A 22,672-nucleotide genomic window follows, 5' to 3' on the forward strand; every position below is an offset into this window, starting at 1 on the left:
CCAGATGAAAAAAGACCTCCCTTCACTAGGCATGGCTTTAGCTGCTTAAGTTTGCTCTGAGGCTTGTACCATTTGTTTTAGTTATTGTGTGTTCTCGGAGTTTGGTAGTGTGTCTTTTTACCACCCTATTTGAATATTATAATATTTTATTTTAATGCAAGAAAAAAATAGGACACCTTCACATGATCAAACCTTGAACCCTACCGTCTCAGGTGTGGATCCACCCATGACGAATGGGCTTGACTCCGTCCACCAGAAGCACTCCCCCCATTCATGAACTGAAGGAACGTTCAATCGAGCAAAAGCGATCAATAGCACCTCTATTTATTAAAAAAAGTTGGCACCCTTTTGGACAGTTTTACTATTTTGAAAAAGAAGGAAGTTTAGCCCTCTATACCAGTCAAAGTAATATATTTCAGTGAATCTTTCTGTCTCTCCTTTGCGATTGATTATTTTTTACAGGAGTACCTGCAACTCTTTTGTAAAAAGATTTATCAAGTGAAATGATTGAATGATTAGGGAATCTTCAAGAGCCGGCAATCAAATGCACCCATTTTTCATTAAGAGAAGCCATAGGTTCACAAACTTTAATTGTGGTATTATAAATTTCTTGATTCTATAACCCAATGACTAGCAGCCACAGATAACTTTATACTACAGCGTTTTCAATCAAATACAAATAAATTGTAGTACAAGCAGCTCAGCATTGTGAATGCAACATAAAATAATAATATCCTCCTGCCATTAAAACTAGACCTTAATTCTACAGTATTCTGATAGGGCCAGGTGTCACCGTCCGTATGACATTCAAACAATGGCAGGCATAGCGCCTCCCAGTGCAGGTTGGTATTTCAAATTTACCACAGAAAAACAATAAAGCCTTAGCCTAATGTATAAAGAATAAAAATTAGATTGCAAAACAAGAATTCATGCTCCAAAAAATATTTTCAGGCACTAAATAATATTAAAGTGCAACAAGGTTTGACATGCAACTTCTCTGAAATCTTATATTGTTAACGATGATGACTCTAAAATTTCTATACAAAGAGAAATACAAATCCACCTTTGAACATAAAATCATTCAAAATATCCCCTCTGCAGATTTTAACAGGCACAAATCCATTGATGAGACCATCTAATGAAAATGAAACTATATAACCTGACTTTTCTGCAAGCTTACAAGTCATAGTGCAATTTATCACATAAGATTTTGATGGTATTAACCTTCTCGCATTCGCTTTCGAGCTAAATAGCGTTCTTTTGCAGCAACCAATGCCTCTTGACTTTGTCTGTGGTGCCGACCAATGCTCTTCACATTCTCGTCAACGTTTTCAGCTTTACTCCCAATGTCTAGGGTAACTTCTCCCTTTTCAGACTGCAAACCACTATCTGCTTGGCTGGCGGAGACAGTAGAAGGCAATCTGAGTTCTATCTTGTCTTCATCCATGTCCTCACTTCTACCATTTTTGGCAGATGGATTGGGTTCATCTGGGACATCTCTAGCTGTAAGGTCAGATGACTTCCTATTTATAAGGTCAGGTTGTTTCTCACAATGAGTTTCAGAAGGTTGAGATTCCTTTCCAGATTCAGAATTCTGCCTAGAAGGTAAAACTTCATCTCCTCTTTTACTAGTATTTGCCCCAAAAGCAACATTTTTTTTTAGCAAGTTACGATAGAAATCACCCATATCACCTTTCTTGGTAACCTGCAGCAAACGATTCTTGTCAATTTAAGAATGACTCATTGGTAAGCACAATTACCTTACAACACCTAAAAAGCAAAGTTGGCCAACTATAGTGAAATGAATCCTCCAAAGAAACCCAACACACCAGAGAACTGTGGAAGGAAAAATAAAAACCAATACATTTAAGAAACATATCATTTTTATCCTTAACTCTAGACGAATCCAAATTTTAACATTTTCTCCCTATCAAACACCCAAATGATATTACAGTGGCATGAGGAAGCAAATGCAATCACTTCTGTTCAAACTTTAATATGCATAACAGAGGAAAAGAAAAGTAATGGTACTTACAGTTAAAACTAGTAATAATTATTGACATAGATGCCTAGTTTAACTGAGAATCAAACCAATTCTATTCAGATCATGACAGATATACTCCAAGAACCTAACTATAACAAATGCTTGCCATGCTGCTTGTTTCTCTAGTCTCCGCACTTAACAGTCATGACATGTCTGCTCAACATACTACAAGAAATGTGCATATAAAAATGCAACATTAGGATAGGAGCATGCATTCACTATCAAAAATAGACTCATAAATGCAGCTTCTGATCTGCTTGATCACCTCAAAGGCAGTATTTCTCTGAATTTCCAGGATAGGGAATGGGAAGATGAAAATTTAGGGTCGGTAAAAAATTTCCTAAAATTTAAGCACCACAAGTTTGATAATCTATATGTAATATCTAACTTAAATTTAAGAAAAGCTACTCTCCCTTTGATGGCAGCCCTTCCATCCTTGCCAATGATTCACATCCTTCTTCCCAGCTCAGTGCAAACCTTTCTTCATAAAATCCGATTTCCAAAATATCTACCAATGGTCTGTTGAGCCCATAAGGGCTCCTTTGGCATTGAGGAGCTCTATGCCTGGTTCCAATAAGGGCTAATATTCTTTGGGTAGTTATGGGGGCTGGAACTGTCCTCCTTCAAAATGAATTTAAGTCTTGCCTCTACCAACAACTTGGGGTTCTAAAACTTTTATGTTGACCATTGACTTGCACAAAATTTTGAGGCCTAACCATCTCAAAGAGAACTATGAGGATGGTCAACCATCTCAAAGAGAACTATGAGGATGGTCCTAGTGATATTTCCTGACTTACCAATTCAGGTGCGGATGCGAAAAGAAGGAGCACAGATGTGCAGATTTTTCTTGATGGATGTGGATGCGTTTGGATGCATCTCTCTCTCTCTCTCTCTCTCTCTCTCTCTCTCTCTATATATATATATATATGTGCAAAGAAACATAGAACTGTAAGAAATTTACAAAATTAAATCATTTGATAATATGATACTTCCCTATTGATCAAGATGTCTATAGTTCACAAATATTTAAATTGAAATAACTAATAAGCCATATCGTATATATCTATGTTCATGTGATGACCCCTTCCCTGGAATAAAGTTGATAATAATACAATACAAGATTAATCAATAAATGAATGATAAAGTATAATAATAAACTCTAGTCAATTATTATTACAATCAATTTGATAAAATTAATTATTAATATTTATAGTTTAATATATAGCTTAATAAATAATGAAGCATGTTATTGTATTGGAGCAACGTTAAGAGAGCCTCCATTATACCATCCATTGACCCGATTTCTGCAGCTGCTGCGTCCTCCGCTTTGGCCAGCTTTTCCACAAGAGCTGCCACACTTATTCTTGACTCAAGATCGCATTTTACCAACACCCACTCCACAGTTCAAATCACCGGGCAGCTCATCAGATTCTTTAGCAAATTGCATCATCTACAAAAAACAAGATGATTGTTGCGATAGCTTCTTGCACTGCCTCCGCTTCCTCTTCAATAGGATCAAAGCCCTGAATCACATGAATCAGAGCTGGTAAAATGCATCCACTAGCATGTCTAGCATGTGTTAGAGCAACCTGCCAGCCATGACGGACACATCAGGGAGGCATCCTCAGGGCTTTCGTGCTCACTTCTGCCTCCCCCAGCATTTGCTTCTGCCTACACTATTCTTCTGGGTGCATCGGTATCTTAGGACATTTCCATCCCTCACAATGAAATTACCCGTGTTACACCATCAAAGATAACTTGTCTCTAAAAAGATAATCATCATCACATATCATCAAAGCCGCAAAAAAATCAAGTTTGATAGCACTAGCTGACCTTGGCCTCCGAAACTAGTACTCCCAGCCACAGATTGAAATATTGCAGACTTCTCGGCGATAGGTATAGTTATCGCAAGAAGTTTTCCCAAGCGATGAATCCTGTAACTTTCGTGCGGAAAAATATCGCCAAAAAGTTCCCAAAATACCACAGATAAGTTTGGCAATAACTTGATAAAATATCATGATAAGTCAAGAACATATCGACTTCAGTCTGCTTATAGTGACTGGCAGCCCAAAAAGGTCATTATACATTTTTTTGATTGCAAATACCAGTTTAGAGAGCAAAAAAGGGTTTGGAGGATAAAGAACTTGATTTGCAGCATTGTAGAGCAATTTATTGACGATTTAAAGCAGATTTGAAGAGATTATTCAAGCAACTTCAGATTCAAAAGTAAGTTTTCCGAATTCTTGTTCTTTTTTTCTTTTTTTAAATCATTGTCTTGACTTAGTTGCATCAAAGTTTATAAGAACTCTATTATAGCATTTTCAATATACTCTCAACTTGTTTTAGAGCATAATGAACGAGATTTAACACCATTTTTTCTTTAGCAAAATATTGCAAAAACTTCATAGCTTTCTCAACAATTTCATATTTTCTTAAAATTTTCAAAATCTAACACTTTTTTTTGTTTATTTCTTTCAAATTTTAGCTATATTTAAAATTATTTTAAGTTTTAAACTAATTTGATTTGTTTATTAAGTTTTTTATTCAATTTCTGAATTCGTGCCTTCAATTTATATGTATAGGTTGATTTTTCATTAGAATGGTAAAATAGGGATAGCTCTACAACTAGGTCAGCTGCAGCATATGTCAGTACCATAGTAGATGCATGTCCATCTGGATAGGCACACACCCTAAAGGGGCTAGCGACAAGGCATAGAAATATTGCTTTGAAAGACTCGAATATAATACTATGATATGCAAAAAATGTGAAAAACTAATTAGTGGAGGCATATCTTGTTCGAAATATCACCTTGGAGGGATCACAAAGCATGATACAAAGGTTTGCGAATTCACGAGGGAAGAAATAAAAGTAAATGCCTTGTTTGCTACCGTAGAAGAGAAAAAGATGCAAAGGGAAAGGGCAAAAGTGGCCATGAAGGAAGCCATTATTGAATTTCAAGGTAACCCACTATGTCTCCTTTTTAAGAATCATTTATTATTTTCTAATCACTATTATTACTTCGGATTTTTCTAAAAAGATTGATCATATTGAAATAATATGGGTTGTGACCGAGTATCCAAATCAACCTTGAAGAAGAAGCAACACTTGAGGGCATAGTGGGCTCTCTCTGTGGCCCACAGATTTGCAAATCTACCATCCCCTCGGCCACCACAATTGTTGGTTCTAGTAGACCACCACCACACACATCTTCTATAGATAGTTTTTTGGTGCACAAAAGCACACCTAGAGAACAATCATCACTGGAGATTATGGGATGGAACAATGATGTGCATCAGCAAGTTGACATTCAATATGTTCATTTCTGGTATTTTAAGTTTCAACATCACATTCAATGTTGCAGGTATTCCTTTTTGGCTGAATTTTGCAACAGGAATTATTGTGGGAGAAAGGGCTACAAGATGCCTATTCCTGCAGACTTGAGTGGGAGATTAGTTCACTTGTTTTAATTTCTAAAAGTTTTAAAGTTTTACACTTTACTTATTTTTGTTGAATGTAAGTTACATTTTAATCAAAATTGTGTACTTAATGTTAATCTTAACTCATGCTTGTAGGTTGCTCAAAGACGTCTCTAGGGCCAAAGATGTGTTAAAAGGCCAAAAATTACAATGGAAACAATTTGACTACACCATACTTTCAAGTGGATGGACAGATCGAAAAAATCATACCATCATCAATATTTTGGTTTCTTGCAAGGATCAAGTAACCTTTATGAAATACTTGGGTGCTTCAGACAAGGTAAAGACAACTGAAACTTTGGCTCTAATGTTAGAGCAATTTGTAATGAAGGTAAAGATTGACCATGCATAGCAAAGCATAACCAACAATGCAACATCATATGTGGCATCAGATAGAATCCTCCAAGCCATGTCATTGACCACCTATAATAAAATTGAATTAGGTGAGGCCAATTATAGAGGATGCAAAAAAGATTAAAAAAATATACCTACAATAACCTGTGGATTCTCTACTTGATGAGAGAACACATCCAAGGGAAGGAGTTGGTTAGACCTACACTCCCAAGGGTTGCAAAGTGTTATTATTTCTTTGACCTCTTTGAAGCAAATGTTTGTGAGTCAAACATAGCTAGACTCAAGCTATTCAAAGAAGTCGAATGGAAAAAGTGTTGCATACATCATGTTAAACCTACACTCAAAAGGGTTGCAAAGTGTTATTATTTCTTTGACCTCTTTGAAGCAAATGTTTGTGAGTCAAACATAGCTAGACTCAAGCTATTCAAAGAAGTCGAATGAAAAAAGTGTTGCATACATCATGTTAAAGCTACACTCAAAAGGGTTGCAGAGTGTTCTTATTTCTTTGACCTCTTTAAAGAAAATGTTTGATGGAGGTACGCTCTGATACCACTGACAAAGGTACACTTTGATACCACTTGATGAAGTACTACTCTGATACCACTACCGAAGGGCCACACCACCCTTACCAACTCACAACCAAGAATGCAACAATATGAAGACAATTTTATTATACTTGAAAATCTAGTAGCAATTACAATAACATTTCTCCAAGATCTCTCAAGATCCAATCCAAACCCCAGCTAGTCTAGATCCACACTCTCGTAGAAACCTCCGAGATCTCAACTTGTGCTCGCAAGCCACCAAGCAAACTCCTTGTTTCTAAATTGCAGTCACTAGCTCTTCCTTATCCAAGATCCAAGTGCAAACTGCCTCACATTCAGCGCTCTGTCTACACACTCACAAGTCCACCATAATCCTGTTGTAAACTGCCTCACATTCGGCGCTCTGTCTACAGACTCAGGAAAACTCACTCTTCACTTCTTCCTTCTCTTTCACACCTTTTTCTATTTATTTTATTTTTTTTATTATTTCTCCTCTAATTTTCGTCACTTTCTCTCTCCTCCACAATTTTTTTTTTTTTTTTTTTTTTTTTTCAATTTTTTTTCAAATTTCTTTTATTTATTTTTTCCAATAATTTTCCATGCAAGATGCTCTTGCATCAGACTCCCCCGGTAGATAGAAAAGTGTGTCCCACACTTTGATGCCAAAAAGAAAAATCTACCACCATCTTCATCTTCACCAAAGGCTTCCACCTCAATAGGGACAACAAAACCACCATGCAAATCCTCCACACTAGCATCTCAACCATCCAATCAACATGCTCATTCCCAAGAACAAACTGAACATAATGCTTCAACAGAAAACCCTCATCCACATCAGCAACTAGTGAATTCATACCCGTAGCAACAAACCCCACATCAACAGCCACATGTAGATCTCCATCAACACATTCCAAACTCTTAACACCAGCAACCTCATTACTCACAACAAGATGCTCTGCAATACATAACTCACCTCCAACAACCGAATCATCCACGACTAAGTGTTCTGCAACATACAAGTCACCACCAACATCAACTAGATCATCTACGACCGAGTGCTCCACAATCTCCATGTCAGACTCAACCATTTGATCATGAAAACCAACCTCTGTCCCAACATCAACAACGTTAGGAATATCTTCAGCAACAACCTCTAGTTGCTTTGCAGGTTCTGCATCAGACTCCACAATCTGATCAACAAAACCATCCTCTTCCACCTCAACCTTGCGATGCCATCTTCTCTCACGAACCTCCTTAACTTGATCAGCCAATCTATCATCCAACCGAGAAAGCATCTTAGAAAAATTTCTCTCTACTATATCATGAATTTTTGCAATCATCCTAGGGTCCAATCCTCTTGGAGCCATCTCCCAAGATCTTTGTAAACCCTCTGCAACAAATCCTTCCTACGCTCCTTGTGACAACCAAATTGTTTGCAAGTCAGATCGCAACCTGCTACCTCGCACGAACAATCAGGAACCACATCACAAGTCTAGGACCACGGATTTGCAATCCACAAGCTCTCTACGATCATGCCTCAACAAGTTTAGTCTTCCATCTCCGCATCCATCGATCAATTTGCATGTCCTTCCAAGGTCCTGGTGCAACCTGCCTCAACTTGGGCGATCTGTCTACACGCTCAGGAACTCCTGCTCTAATAAACTTCACCCAACCAAGGTCCTGGTACAAACTGCCTCACACTTCGGCGATCTGCTTGTACACTCAGGAACGCCTGCTCTGATAAATTTCACCCAACCAAGGTCTTGGTACAAACTGCCTCACACTTCAGCGATCTGCTTGTACACTCAGGAACTCCTGCTCTGATACCACTTGATGGAGGTACGCTCTGATACCACTGACAAAGGTACACTTTGATACCACTTGATGAAGTACTGCTCTGATACTACTACCGAAGGGCCACACCACCCTTACCAACTCACAACCAAGAATGCAACAATATGAAGACAATTTTATTATACTTGAAAATCCAATAGCAATTACAATAACATTTCTCCAAGATCTCTCAAGATCCAATCCAAACCCAAGCTAGTCCAGATCCACACTCTGGTAGAAACCTCCAAGATCTCAACTTGTGCTCGCAAGCCACCAAGCAACCTCCTTGTTTCTAAACCGCAGTCACTAGCTCTTCCTTATCCAAGATCCAAGTGCAAACTGCCTCACATTCGGCGCTCTGTCTACATACAAGTCCACCATAATCCTGCTATAACTGCCTCACATTTGGCGCTCTGTCTACAGACTCAGGAAAACTCACTCTTCACTTCTTCCTTCTCTTTCACACCTTTTTCTATTTATTTTATTTTTTTATTATTTATCCTCTAATTTTCGTCACTTTCTCTCTCCTCCACAATTTTTTTTTTTCAAATTTTTTTTATTTATTTTTTCCAATAATTTTCCATGCAAGATGCTCCTACATCAATGTTTGTGAGTCAAACATAGCTAGACTCAAAGTTATTCAAAGAAGTTGGATGGAAAGAGTGTTGCATACATCAACTTTGACAACCAATTTTTACAGATTACTAGAGAATTGTGAAGGTATCTTGGAAACTTCAAAAGTTGAATATTTGATTTCTTTTGTATTCAAGAATCAAGCCTCTCATTATTAGTTTGTAACTCTAGTCTCTAATGATTAATGATAATCTTTTTTCTACTTTTCAATTATAGGTGACTCGGCCCTCGGTTAGAGTTCTCTACTTGGTAGATGGGGATCAAACCCCAACAGATATCTTAATGAGCCCATGGATAGGGCCAAAGAGGCTATCAAAAATTACTACAAGAGGGACAATCTCCAATTTGACTCCATGTGGGAAATTATTAATAGGACATGAAACAATCAGATCCACCAACCCATTCGTATGGCAAGGTACTTCCTCAACCCTCATTTTTGCTTCTTTCCATCCTATGGGGATCCTACTGGCAAGGTCATGGAGGACCTCAATAAATGCATGCAAACGGTAGTACTTGAGGTTGCAGTAAGAGACCTCATTGTAGCCGAGATGGAAGTGTACTAGAATGCAGCAGGCATGCTATTCTCTTTGGACTTGGCAAGGAGAGAACAAACACTCAAACCCCAAGCATAGTATTTGATAAGTAGATAAAAACTAAGCTACTAAAATATGTTTTACTTTTCACCTTGTTTTCTAACTCTTTAATATTTTATTTCACAAATGTTTGGTGGCAAAATCGAGGTGGAAATGTCCCAAATCTGCAAAGACTTGACCTTAGAATCTTATACCATCCTTGTAGTTCACCCAGTTGTGAGTACTATTGGAGCCTATTTGAGGCCATTCACACAAAGAAGGGGAACAAGTTAGCGCAAAAATGCCTCAATGACCTTGTCTTTGTGCAATATAACCTTAAGTTGTGCATAAAAAATGTAGATTTGCACAGGCTGGTCCACTTGATTTGGACGACATATGTCCTCACTGTCATTGGACATCACAAGAGTAGCCTCCATTGTTCACAAAGGATGACATCTGCAATTTGGCAATGTAATGTCCTTGCTATTAGGGTTATCTTGGGACAAGTAATACCTGTAAAATAAATATCAGAATTAAACTATAATAAGTTTTAATTCCCTACACTAGCACTATGGGAGTTTTAATTCATTATTTTTTATATTCAATTAATAAATATAATATCAAATAATCATTAAATATCATTATGTGAATTTCCATTATTTAACATACATAAACCTTTAAATATTATCATTTTGAATGAATATATATATTTCAAATTATACAACTATATATATTCTCATTAATTAATAATGTGAAAAGAGTTGTAACAAATGGTATTTTCATAACAAAAACAAAGACAGTTTATAAGAGATTCATTGAATAGATAACTGAATTCCTTTTCATATGACATTAACTGTTTTAACTATCATCAATTAACTAATATAACTATGTTCAACTGAGATAACCATATCATTAATCAACTGAAAAATAACTAGTTTAACTGAGAATAACTGTATCCATGATCATCTGAAATAACTAGATTAACGATTAACTGAAAATAACTATATCAACGAGCATTTGAAATAAATAATTAACGATTAACTGAAAATAACTGTATCAATGATCATCTGAAATAACTAAATTAACGTTACCTGAAAATACCTGTATCAATGATTAACTGAAATAACCAGATTAAAAATTAACTATCTTTTCTACGTACAAGTAAGTAAATGCTTATCATGGAAAGAAGAAAAGAAACATACAAGTATCATCCGATGGGTTTTTCGCTAGTTGCCAAGCCTCGGCTTTCGATAAGAGGAGAAGCATTGACTTAGGTTTAACCTCCCAACCTCGGACCATACTTATCCCCACACATTCTATTGAATTAAAAAGGCCCTCCCTACCTCAGGATCGGGCTTAGGATATTCTTAGTCCAACCACCTGAGCATCCCGGTGTTTAGAATATCTGCACAGTTATGAAACGAACATGTTTGCATAACTGGCACCACTGACATCAAGTGATCATTAGATGGCAAACATGCCTTTAAACTACCTTGGCCAAGGTTTTCTCATGGGTTCAACGACCCGATCACTAGCACTCGACTTGACAACAAGAAACATTTATAGGAACGAGCATGAGCTATTAAGTATGGTTAATTTATTTATTTAATCATATCTTATTCCACTTTTGTGTTCTTGCAGATTAATTTCACCTCTTCACCTTTACATGGCTATACAACCGGTGAGTCCCAGGCGTTCGGAAATTCTGAGCAATCTGCTCTATAGATAAATTCTAAAGGATTCATTGATTAGTATATCTTATCGAAAACTATGACTTGGAAGAATATGTTCTTGAGACCAGCTGAAAATATTATTGAATTCTGATTTCCATACAATATATTTCAATCAGGTTTTATTGCATTTAAAAAGCTCTCTCTTAAGAAGTTCTATCCAATATCATCTATGATGATTCTAGTTGTTATGAAAGTTTTTAAAAAATACACTAACAAATGACATGGAAATATTCAGCAAAGCTTGTAACGTAACCTAAGAGTATTCTGGAAAAGAAAGAAGTTTTTGGGCCTAGCTGGCCGCTATGGTTCGGCCTCTTCCACAAACGTTTCTCCAAGCGCAAATATCCGAAATATAAAAAAGATCACTTCTTCTGCAAGCAAGACTACAGCAAAGGAACTTGAATATCTATGGGCAGCAAAGATTTTCAAATGGTAATTGCAGGTTATTGTCTTTGAATGGAAATCGAAAAATAAGAGAGAGGAAGTAGATTTAATGGAAAAGGTAGTCAGGTGCTTACAAAAAATGATGCCTCCAACTCTCACTCATGATTTCTAATAACATAAAAACGTGGCTCTTTGGCTTCCGTAACATAAGAATATTTGTCAATTAAAAAATGCTAAGTGTTCAATCGATTTCAAACAAGGAAAAGAATGAAAGATGGAAAAAGAGTTGGAAGGTTATAATTCAAAAATTATTATGATTTATATTTATATACATACATGTAAATATATTAATGGGGCGGCATCATTTTATTATAATAAAATAATATGATGGTGTCACTTCATTTTAAAACTGTGTATGTACATATATATATTATAATATATAGGTGAAAGATTATTTAAAATCCTTCGAGGTAAGTATTATGTTTTAATTAAATTATTTTATATTTCTTGGATTATTTATTTAATAGCTAATGTGAGTCCTACAGATGTATCTTGAGTTCAAGTCGTTAGGTCCTTACCAAAGAAGTTTAAAGTCATACCTGTCAATGCAATGCTTCCCCCCTTCATCTTCTCCTGCAATCACCTGTGAAACACTTCCACCATAATAACACTTCCACAATAATTTTCATATAAACATTTAAAAGACTTTAAATAATTAATCATAATTCCAAAATCAAGCAACTGCTAAACATCATATAACAAATAATGGTTAACGATCATCTTCATTAACAATTAATACAACGGATATAAATAACTACCTACTTCACATGATCATGAAAGAAAAATCCGTTAAATCCAACGGCTATGACAAATTTTAAAACTAAGTCAAAATTTGGGATGTAACAAAAGCTTAGAATAAATACTTATTAATGATAACAATCATTGCATGGGTGCGAAGACCCCTCACCATGAAAAATCTTACCTTATCCTCTTAATTATACCATTTACATGGTAGTTATTTGCTAATAATTCCCATAATAATCCACTTTATGCAATACTCTTCCTTTGTTTATCGCATGGATCCCCGCTATTTCTTGTTTCATCAAATGGAAACATATATTTCTTTGTTATAATTGTCTGCTTATTCAATACATGCCTCGCTTTTTCTTATACCCTAACACTTGGAATGTTGTGATCCCTCCTGCATGCTATTCGGTCACTTGGTTTAAATCATATTTAGATTTAGTGATGACACAAACATTAGAGATATGTAATAATAATATTAATATCAATTTAAATAATTTTAAAATTTATTGAGACTTCTTAGTTGATACCTATTTTGTAAAGGCTATTCATAATATAATATAGTTATTATTAAATTTATTTACAGTGATATTTATCATAGTCTTTATTCATTCCATCATTGTCTCCCTCTTACAATTAGGTTGGAATGCTTCTATAAACATATTTTATATCTTGATTAATATATTTGTTGTGTTGTCTCTTAAGCACTTATTTTTATTATTTATTTAGTATTATAGTTATATAATAAGTCTTGTTTGAACTTCATTATTGCAGTTTCGTCTTTAGAGGTTCCACTTAATAAGATGAGAATATCGCCAATGACTTCCAATAGAGGGACATGACAGTCCGCTCTCCCTAATATTGCTTGTCTTCAAGCAAATATACCTTATTTTCTTATAGTCTACTAGTTGAATTGAATATTTCGATTGGAGACAAAGTTCTTCAGGCTTCTTTGAGATTGATCTTTGATCAATTCATGGTGGTGTCATTTGTATTCTATCAAACCATAACTTGATGATAGTATGTCTCACTATTATGTTATGCTCTTATTCAACTCAAACTATAATTTCATATTGTTAGATTCCTTCTTATTGATTAGGTTCAGTTTATTCTTTTTACTTTGCAGGATGGCAAGATCATGCTTTAAAACCACTGTAATGTCCTTTCTATTAGAGTTAGCTTGAGACAACTAATACCTACAAAATAAATGTCACAATAACAAGTCTAACTATACTAATCTACTCTCTATTCTAACCCCAAACCTTAAAGACATCTCTAGATCAGGAGATCAACCCCTCTTGAGGATATCCAAGGTTTTGAACGATATAATATTGATTCTATAACCATCCTCAATTATTTCACCATCTTCTCTAGAGTGCACCCCTAAATTTCTTGGAAGGGACATTCCCTATCCAAAGCCTTGTCACATATGCATATGTTGACTCATCATAATATTCCGACCATTATATCGACTTATCTAGCCATTTATACATTGCACTAGCACTATTAGCCATTTAAATGAAGGTTATACTAACCTCCCCACATTGGCATTATGAGGTTCCATTAATCCCATCTTAGTCATTCACGTAGAGACAACCCAAACCCTAAACTGTCACATAGTGATTCATATATCTTGAAACTAGAGCCCAGAAAACTATGAAATAACTAGCAATAAGAAAGAAATAAAACTGAAACAAAGAACACCAGAAATATCTTGGGAAAACCCTTCAAGAATGAAGGGAAAAACCCAGCCACACAACACAAAATATCTTTATTGATAATGAAATGTTCAAGTGTACAGTGCCTATCACTTAATACGATATATATATATATATATAGAAGATACACTTCATATTATAACCAAAGGTCTCTTGAGTTTCTCATAACTCCTATAATTAATTATGACTCCATGAATATTCATACCTCAATGCATGTGAATGACACATCATTTATATTAATTATTACAAATTAAACGTAAGTGTCATTTTCAGCTGAAGATGACAATAACGGTAATAACGTCCAGATTTCGAGAGATAAAAATCTCTATCGCAGCTACAAACTTGAACACTCCCTCTTAGCAAGAGAGAGATCTTTAGCTGAACAGTCACACAAAGTTGCAACCAAAATGTCAATGATAAATTCTGATCATACATATTCAAAACATAATTCATGGAGTTACTCAACATGAACACCTGTTACAATGAATCATAAACTCTGTAACAATCAATCATATTCATGGAATCACTCAACATGAAATCCTATAACAAGCAATCATATTCATGGAATCACTCAAAATGAAATCCTGTAACAAGCAATCATATTCATGGAATCACTCAACATGAAATCCTGTAACAAGCAATCATATTCATGTATGACAATGAAGGAGATTTCATAAGTACTCCCTCTTAATTATAAAATCTCCCTCTGAATCTAACATCTCCTAAAGCAACCTATTGCCTTTCTTGTTGCAGCTACAACAATGAGATATAAAAGATTAATCAGTCAAAGATGCCAAACAATAGCATACTCCATTTCTAGCAATAATCATAAATACTCATCTCTTTGTGGTCTAATCTCAATAAACACATATAAACAAAGAGATTCAGAATAATGCCTGTAAATCTCATAGCATCAATATAATTATAAGAATATAATATTAACATCACAATAATATTAGAATCATTATAAAGATAACAAAGAAAACCTCCCTCTAAAATTATAAGCTCCCTCTAAGTCTTATATCTGCAGAAGATGTAAGTTCTAGTTGCTTCCATAGAACCACTACATAAAATGAGCATGTTGCACCACAATTTGAAAAGACTCCCTTTGGAGCTGAAAAGACTCCCTCTGAATACGATATCTCCCTTTTAAATGAAGATAGGCATCATCAAAACATATTATGTTTGCATGTTCATTAATCTCTCATCACTTCATTGATGCATCCTGCAATGAAGTTAGATTAATAAAACCTATTACTTAGATCAATGCAAACTCTATAACCAGTGTTGTAAAATTCAATATAGAGATCAAACAGTAGAGAAATTAAGAGGCAAAATATTGAACAAAACCGTATCGATAAAGTAAGCAAACCCTGGATAAAAACTGTATTACTTACAGATACCGAGCTCTACAGGACAGTCTCGTCATAAAATACCAAACCCTTGTCAAACTTTCCAGAGGACAACACCTAAACAACTACTGTGTCACTGAAAGATACCGAAATCTGTCGCTGAGAGATCAAACCTTAGTGAAAAACCTTGACTTTGTTGAGACCTAAATCCTCCCAACGATAATTTTGATAACGATTATTTAGGTAATAGAAATCCACAAATGGACTATAAATATAAGCTAATGCAAAGAACGAGAACCCCTCAAAGGAAAAAAAAAACAATTTATCCCGTACCTTTTTGGCTGCTACTTTCCCGACGAGCAAAATTTGGCGTTGGCAGCATTTTCATTAACAAGCCTGTACTCATTCATGATCCAATTAATCCGCTCCACATTAGGCGCTCAGCCTTTAAAACACGAGTGTCTTCTTCATGCCTACAATTACTCCATTTGAAAAACCTCACGGTCTTTGCTCGTAGTCTTCTAATAGCCGCATTGCGTTGCGCAGTTCAGCCTCAATGCCTTAAGATACTTCTTCGAATCTCCATGCGTGAAGAAAAACCACTGCTTATCACGATTCACTCTCGCTCCCTCAAAGCACGATAATGTCGGCAAGTCGAAGGGCTCGTACTTGTTAAAATTTATATCTGTAATCTTCATCTATCAACTGAAATCGGAAACCTGGAGGCAAACCCAGAAATATCCTCCCAATACAAATAAAAAATCATCTCATCAGCAAAGAAATTTAAATCGATCTAACACAAAGAAACGAGCCATATTAAATATGATTGAAACTGAAACAACAACCCAACATACAATAATCATAAAATTATCAAGGCCAAGAGAATGATCACTACAAATAAATTATGAAGCCAACAAAACTACTAAGCAATATATGCATTAAAAAAAACTTTCTTTACTGCTATTATTCACCAAGCTCTGATACCATGTTGAAACTAGACCATGAAATAACTAGCAATAAGAAAGAGATAAAACTAAAACAAAGAACACCAAAATATCCTGGGAAAACCCTTCAAAAATGAAGTGAAAAACCCAACCACACAACACAAAATATCTTTATTGATAATGAAATGTTCAAGTGTACAATGCCTATCACTTAATGCGATATATATATCAATAGAAGAGACACTTCATATTATAACCAAAGGTCTTTTCAGTTTCTCATAACTCCTATAATTAATTATGACTCTTTGAATATTCATGCCTCAATGCATGTGAATGACATGTCATTTATATTAATTATTACAAATTAAACTTAAGTGTCCTTTACAGCTAAAGATGACAATAGCGATAATAATGTCCAGATTTTGAGAGAAACATCTCTATCGCAGCTACAAACTTTAACAATATAGAGATGAGCACAGCCCCTACATTGGCACTATGGGAGTTTTAATTCATTACTTCTTATATTCAACTAATAAATATTATATCAAATAATCATTGGATATCATTAAGTGAATTTCCATTATCTGATATACATAAACCATTAAATATCATTTTGAATGAATATATATAATAAAAATTATACAAATAAAATACAAACATGTGTGTGTATATATTCTCATTACTTAATAATGTGAAAAGAGCTTAGAATAAATACTTATTAAAATAGTCACACCACCCACCCTAGGGGATGGGGGGATGGAGGAACAGGGGAACAAGTTTTCAATATGGGGGAATAGAGGGGCCTTAATTTGGGGATGGCAAGCGGACGGTAGCAAGGGATGGAGGAGATTGTATATACTATACATATGGTACTTAAAATGCTAGTTATGAAAAGATGTTTTGCAATATAAGATATAACGATGTAAAAGAGTAAAATACTTGAACATTGCATTAAATGGGAAATTGAACATAAATAATCAAATTAGCAAATAGTCAATACCAGGATGTCCCCCATCCTAAACAGAGGTGGCACAATATAGTGGCGCCACCAAGGATAGGGGAACGAAGTCCCCAAGTCCCTGGATTGTCCCCGTCTCCAACACGTGGAGCAAAAGGGAGGGGGGGGACGTGTCCCCATGTTACTAAGCTCATTAATAATAACAATTATTGCATGGGCCCAAAGACCCCTCACCAAGAATAATCTTACCTTATCCTCTTAATTATACCATCCACACGGAAGTTATTTGACTCCCTTCTTATCCTCTTCAACCTTTTTGGCTACTCCCATAATAATCCACTTTATGCAATACTCTTCCTTCCTTTATTGCATGTGTCCCCACTATTTCTTGGTTCATCAAATGGAAACATATATTATTTTGTAATTAGTGTTTGCTCATTCAATATATGTCCCACAATGTCTTATACCTTAAGACTTGGAATGTTGTGATCCATCCCACATGTTGTTAGGTTGCTTGGTTTAATAGGTTTAGATTTAGTATTCACACAAACATCAACAATATATAATTAAAATATTAATATCCATTTAAAATATGTTTAGATTTATTGATACTTCTTAGTTGATCCCTATTTTTGTAAAGGCTATTGATAAGATAGTTATTTTTAGATTAATTTATAGTGATATTTATCATAGTCTTTATTTATTTCATCATTGTCTCCCTCTTACAATCAGGTTGGGATGCTTCTATAAACATATTTTCAATCTTGATTAATTTATTCATTCTTGTTGTCCCTTAAGCACCTATTTTTATTATTATTTACTAGCCATTTATTTTTATATTATTATTTATAATCTGCCATAATTGACTATAATATATGATAGTTTAGCATATAAGAATATTTAGTTTTATATTTATATCTTATGTCTTATCTGAACTTCATTATTGCAATTTCATCCTTAGAGGTTCCACTTAATAAGATGAGGATATTGCCAATGACTTCCAATAGAGGGACATAACAGGAGAGGCATGCTATGAAGGAGGGTGAATTCGTAGTGAGATTGGATGCCAATAAAGAGGAGGATGAGGACACTAAGGGTGAGGAGAATACAAAAGATGAGGAGTCATTGCCAGTGCCAGTACCATCTACATCTACCATGGAGGTCGAGTCACAGCCAATTGTGCAGAGAGAGGAGGCATATCCATTACCATAACGGACTTCAAGGCTAGATCCTCTACCACTCTCATAGTTTTACTAGAGTTGTTGAGAAGGGGAAGGAGAAGAGGAAGACGTAGACGATTCTGATATTGTACTTGTATTTCCCTGTAGTTTTACAAAGACAATTTGCTATTTTTATTTTGCTTCAAGATTCAGACTACCAAACTATGGCTGTCAGCCATCAACATTCCACATGAGGACGCGATTTTGTACACTTTTGCACGCGCGCACACACACATATCAGCTTGTTTAGTATGTTTACTCATTTACTAACTCATTAGATGCATCTCCTTATTGGATTTTGCAAAACAAATGCATTTCTAATTAAGTTCAAGCAATTTTTTAAGTTCCATATATTTTCCCAATAAGTTTCTAATTTATCTCCAATATTTCACAATATTTTTGTTTTTCCCTTGACCATAAGTTACCTATAACAATATTTTCAACTATGCTCCCAGCCATTCTATCAGAATCTAGACCATGCCTATATATTTTAAAATTAACGAATTAAAATAAATTAATTAATTCATCTATTGCAAAAACAATAGTGTAACCCTAATCTACCATTACTAGTTAAAAAATGATCAACAAATAAAGAAACAATGATGAAATTTTTATGAATAAATATACTAGTATAGGTATCTTAAATCTATCCATCTGAAAAAAACCTTGAGATATCAATTTGGAGTAAGTTTTAAAATATTGTATTCATTATCAAATATTGCTAATTTAAAATCTAAATTGTTTAAAACTCTGTGTTTTCTTCTTCTTTTTTTGTTAAACAAGTGTATATATCTTGCCTCAGCATGTGCCCATGAAATTTTCAACTATTATTAAAAAAATTTAAAAATATCCCAAATCAAAACATCAAAAAAAATTCATACTTGATACACAATTGACTAACAAATGTAAACTCACAAAATTATAGGCCTTTCCTTTCATTTAATATATTTATCATTGTTTCAATTGCTACTTATTTTGGAACTATTAAGTTTATCATTAAATATAAATATTTTGGCATGTAAATGCCCGTCAAATTTAACAAGAAATGTATGAGTTTCTACTAACACACATCATTAAACTCCACCTATTGTTGCCATTGTGGAATACCTTTCGCCATTAGAAGCTTATCAGAGCTTAGAAAAAAACATGAAAAGAATTTTAAAACAAAAATAAATAAGACTTGGATGGAGATTCTCCTTTTTCAAGCTCCTTTACTTTCCTAGCATCTATTTATCACTCTAAAGCATAAGAATAGTTGGAGAATGCTTTAACACAATAATACTTGCAGCACTAAGCAATGAGTAGACATGAAGCTCAAGCTGAATAGAGTGAGAGATGGGAATATATTTTTGCTTTTGTTGTGTTCATCTGTGTTATTACGATGTAATTGGTAAAATACTTGCTTAATATTAACAAAGACCAAGAGATCTATATATACAAAAGAATGGAACGATATTTCCTTAAGAAATGATCATAAAGAATAGAAACTTTCTATTCTAGCTAAAAGAAAACTAACAACTATCTACAGCTAACTAGATATTAGATACATTCTAATATTTACAATAGATTACAAATAGATAACGATTAACTAATAATAGAAGCTTTTCTATTATTGTAATATCCTCCCTTAATGGTTAATCTATCTACAACACCAAGCTGTCATATTAATTTGACAAACTTATTAGGACCAAGAGGCTTGGTGAGAATGTTTGCAGTCTAATCAGTGGTAGGAACATACTGCAAGTCTATTGTCTCGTCTTCAGCTAGCTGTCGTATGTAGTGATAGTGAACATCCACATGCTTGTTTCGTTCATGGAAGACTGGATTTCGTGCTAACTTGATAACACCTTCATTATCAAAAAACAAAGTGGTTGGTCCTATTGGTGTCATCTACATATCCCCAAGCATCCAACGAAGCCAAACAACTTCACAACCTACCTTAAATGTTCCTCTATATTCAGCCTCGATGGGGGAGAGAGAAACTACCTACTACTTCTTACCGGTCCAAGTGACTGCTTCTTACCAGTCCAGGTGACGGCACCTGATCCCAAATTGAACACATATTCACAAGCTGACTTTTTATAGTCATCAAAACCTGTCCAATCTGAATTTGTGAACCCACTGAGTCTAGAATTAGAGCTTTGAGAGTAAAGAAGTCCATAATCTGAAATACCCTTCACATAATGAAGCACACGCTCTGCTACTATCCAATGATCAGCCTTGGGAGTTGTCATAAAGCATGAGATTTAGCTAACTAACTGCGAAGCTGATATCAAGCCTAATAGCAAAGAGATAGATGAGGTTGCCCACTAGTTGTTTGTATGTAGTATCATCAAAGGGGAGGAGAATCAAACTTTGCAAATAACTTGAGACCTTTCTCCATGGGTGTAGATGCAAGATTGCAATCATGCATACAGAATTTGTCTAATAGAGCCCTGGCATATTTGGACTGAGAGATGAATATACCAAAAGACTATTGGCAAATGTCAACACCAAGGCAATAATACATGAGCCCAAGGTCAATCATATCAAAAAACTAGCATAAATTCTATTTGATTCCCTGAATCAAAGATGTCGAACTGCAAGTGATGACCAAATCATCCACATAAATAACCATAAGGATGATGTCACTGTCAATAGTCTTGATGTACAAATTTGAGTCTAAAGAACTCCTCATGAAGCCTTGATCATTGAGGTACTTATCAATTTTTATGTACCATGCCCTAGGGGTCTGCTTCAAGCCATAAAGAACTTTCACCAATCTAAGAACTTGATGTTCTTTACCAGCAACCTTGAAACTAGGAGGTTGCATCATGTAGACCTCTTCGTGGAGATCACCATTCAGGAAAGCACTCTTGACATCCATCTAATAGACCTTCCAGCCAAACTATGCTGCCATAGCTAGGACTAATCTGATGGTGCTCATCTTTGCAGTAAGACCAAAGGTCTCCTCATAATCAATGAACTGACACTGAGAAAAGCCATTTCCAACTAAAGAAGTTTTTACTTATCCAAAGTACCATCAAATTTGTAATTGATTTTATAAACCCATTTGCAGCTAATGGGTTTCTATCCGAGTGGAAGATCAAAAAGGACCCATGTGTTATTCTTCAACAGGCTTTGATGTTTTTGGCCATGAGAGAAAAGCTAACGAACTCTGTAGGTTTGCTCTTTTTCCAAGCAGTTCTCCCATCAATGAGCTCATCATCACAAAGATCAACAAGTGTCTTAGCCCACCACTTAGGTCGGAGAGGAGAACGACCAACATTACTATCAGGAGATGCTTGGTAATCAGGTTTCTCATCAAAAAAATCCAGATCAAACTCAAGTGAAGCATCTAAGAATTTAGGTGATCCTGCACGAGAAGTTGGAGGTGTCTATACAGGGATCACTAGTATAACTGGAGCTGCAGGAGCTACTCGAGTCCTCCCATTAGGTGGACCTTAAGGAAGCCTAACTTCCAAAGCACAAGCCTTCATAGGGTGGTGTGTTGGATCAAGAATAAGAGAAATACGCACGAATGGTCTTCATTGTTCATCAAAGGCTACATCGATACTGAACGGGAGACGAGATGTCTCAATATCGATCAAGCGGTAGGGTTTGTGAAGACTACTATATCCAGCAAGCATGAGTTTCTAACTCTTGGCATCCAACTTGGTGCATGATGCATTAGGGATCCAAACAAAAGCAAGGGGGGCCAAAAACCTTGAAGTGACTAATCTTGGGCTTGCGACCTAACCAAACCTATTCCGGAGTTTTACCTTTGACCACCACTATGGGTGACTGGTTCAAAACTACAATGCTAATTGCTTCTGCCCAAAACTTCTTTGGAACACATCTATGTTCGAGCATAGATAGAGTCATCTCGGTGATTGTTATGTTCCTACGTTCAACTACACTTTTTTGCTGTGGTGTGTGGGGTGTGGTTAACTGACATTTGATGCCATGAGTATCCAATAAGCTAGAGAATTCATTAGGATAAAATTCTCCACCCCCCATTGTCTGACCTAGCAGTAATAATAGATATCCTAGACTCATTTTCAAATAATACACCCATATTTTTCTACTGAAATCATCAACAAACAAAAGAAATTACCTGGA

General features: G+C 35.3%; 1 protein-coding gene across 1 annotated transcript in view; it reads right to left on the reverse strand.

Annotated features, from left to right (window-relative positions):
* Window positions 1-930: 930 nt before the first annotated feature.
* The window catches only part of LOC149542272 (uncharacterized), a 75,681-nt gene continuing 53,939 nt past the window's right edge, over window positions 931-22,672 (reverse strand). The window contains exon 4 of the mRNA XM_089797267.1: window positions 931-1,705. Within this exon, the coding sequence (XP_089653393.1) occupies window positions 1,220-1,705 (486 nt within the window). The 3' untranslated portion in view covers window positions 931-1,219. The remainder of the gene's footprint in view (window positions 1,706-22,672) is intronic.

The sequence above is a fragment of the Cupressus sempervirens genome, chromosome 8 (assembly GCF_028749045.1).
Source record: "Cupressus sempervirens isolate cs-2001-9-10 chromosome 8, ASM2874904v1, whole genome shotgun sequence".
In the NCBI taxonomy this organism is placed as follows: domain Eukaryota; kingdom Viridiplantae; phylum Streptophyta; class Pinopsida; order Cupressales; family Cupressaceae; genus Cupressus; species Cupressus sempervirens.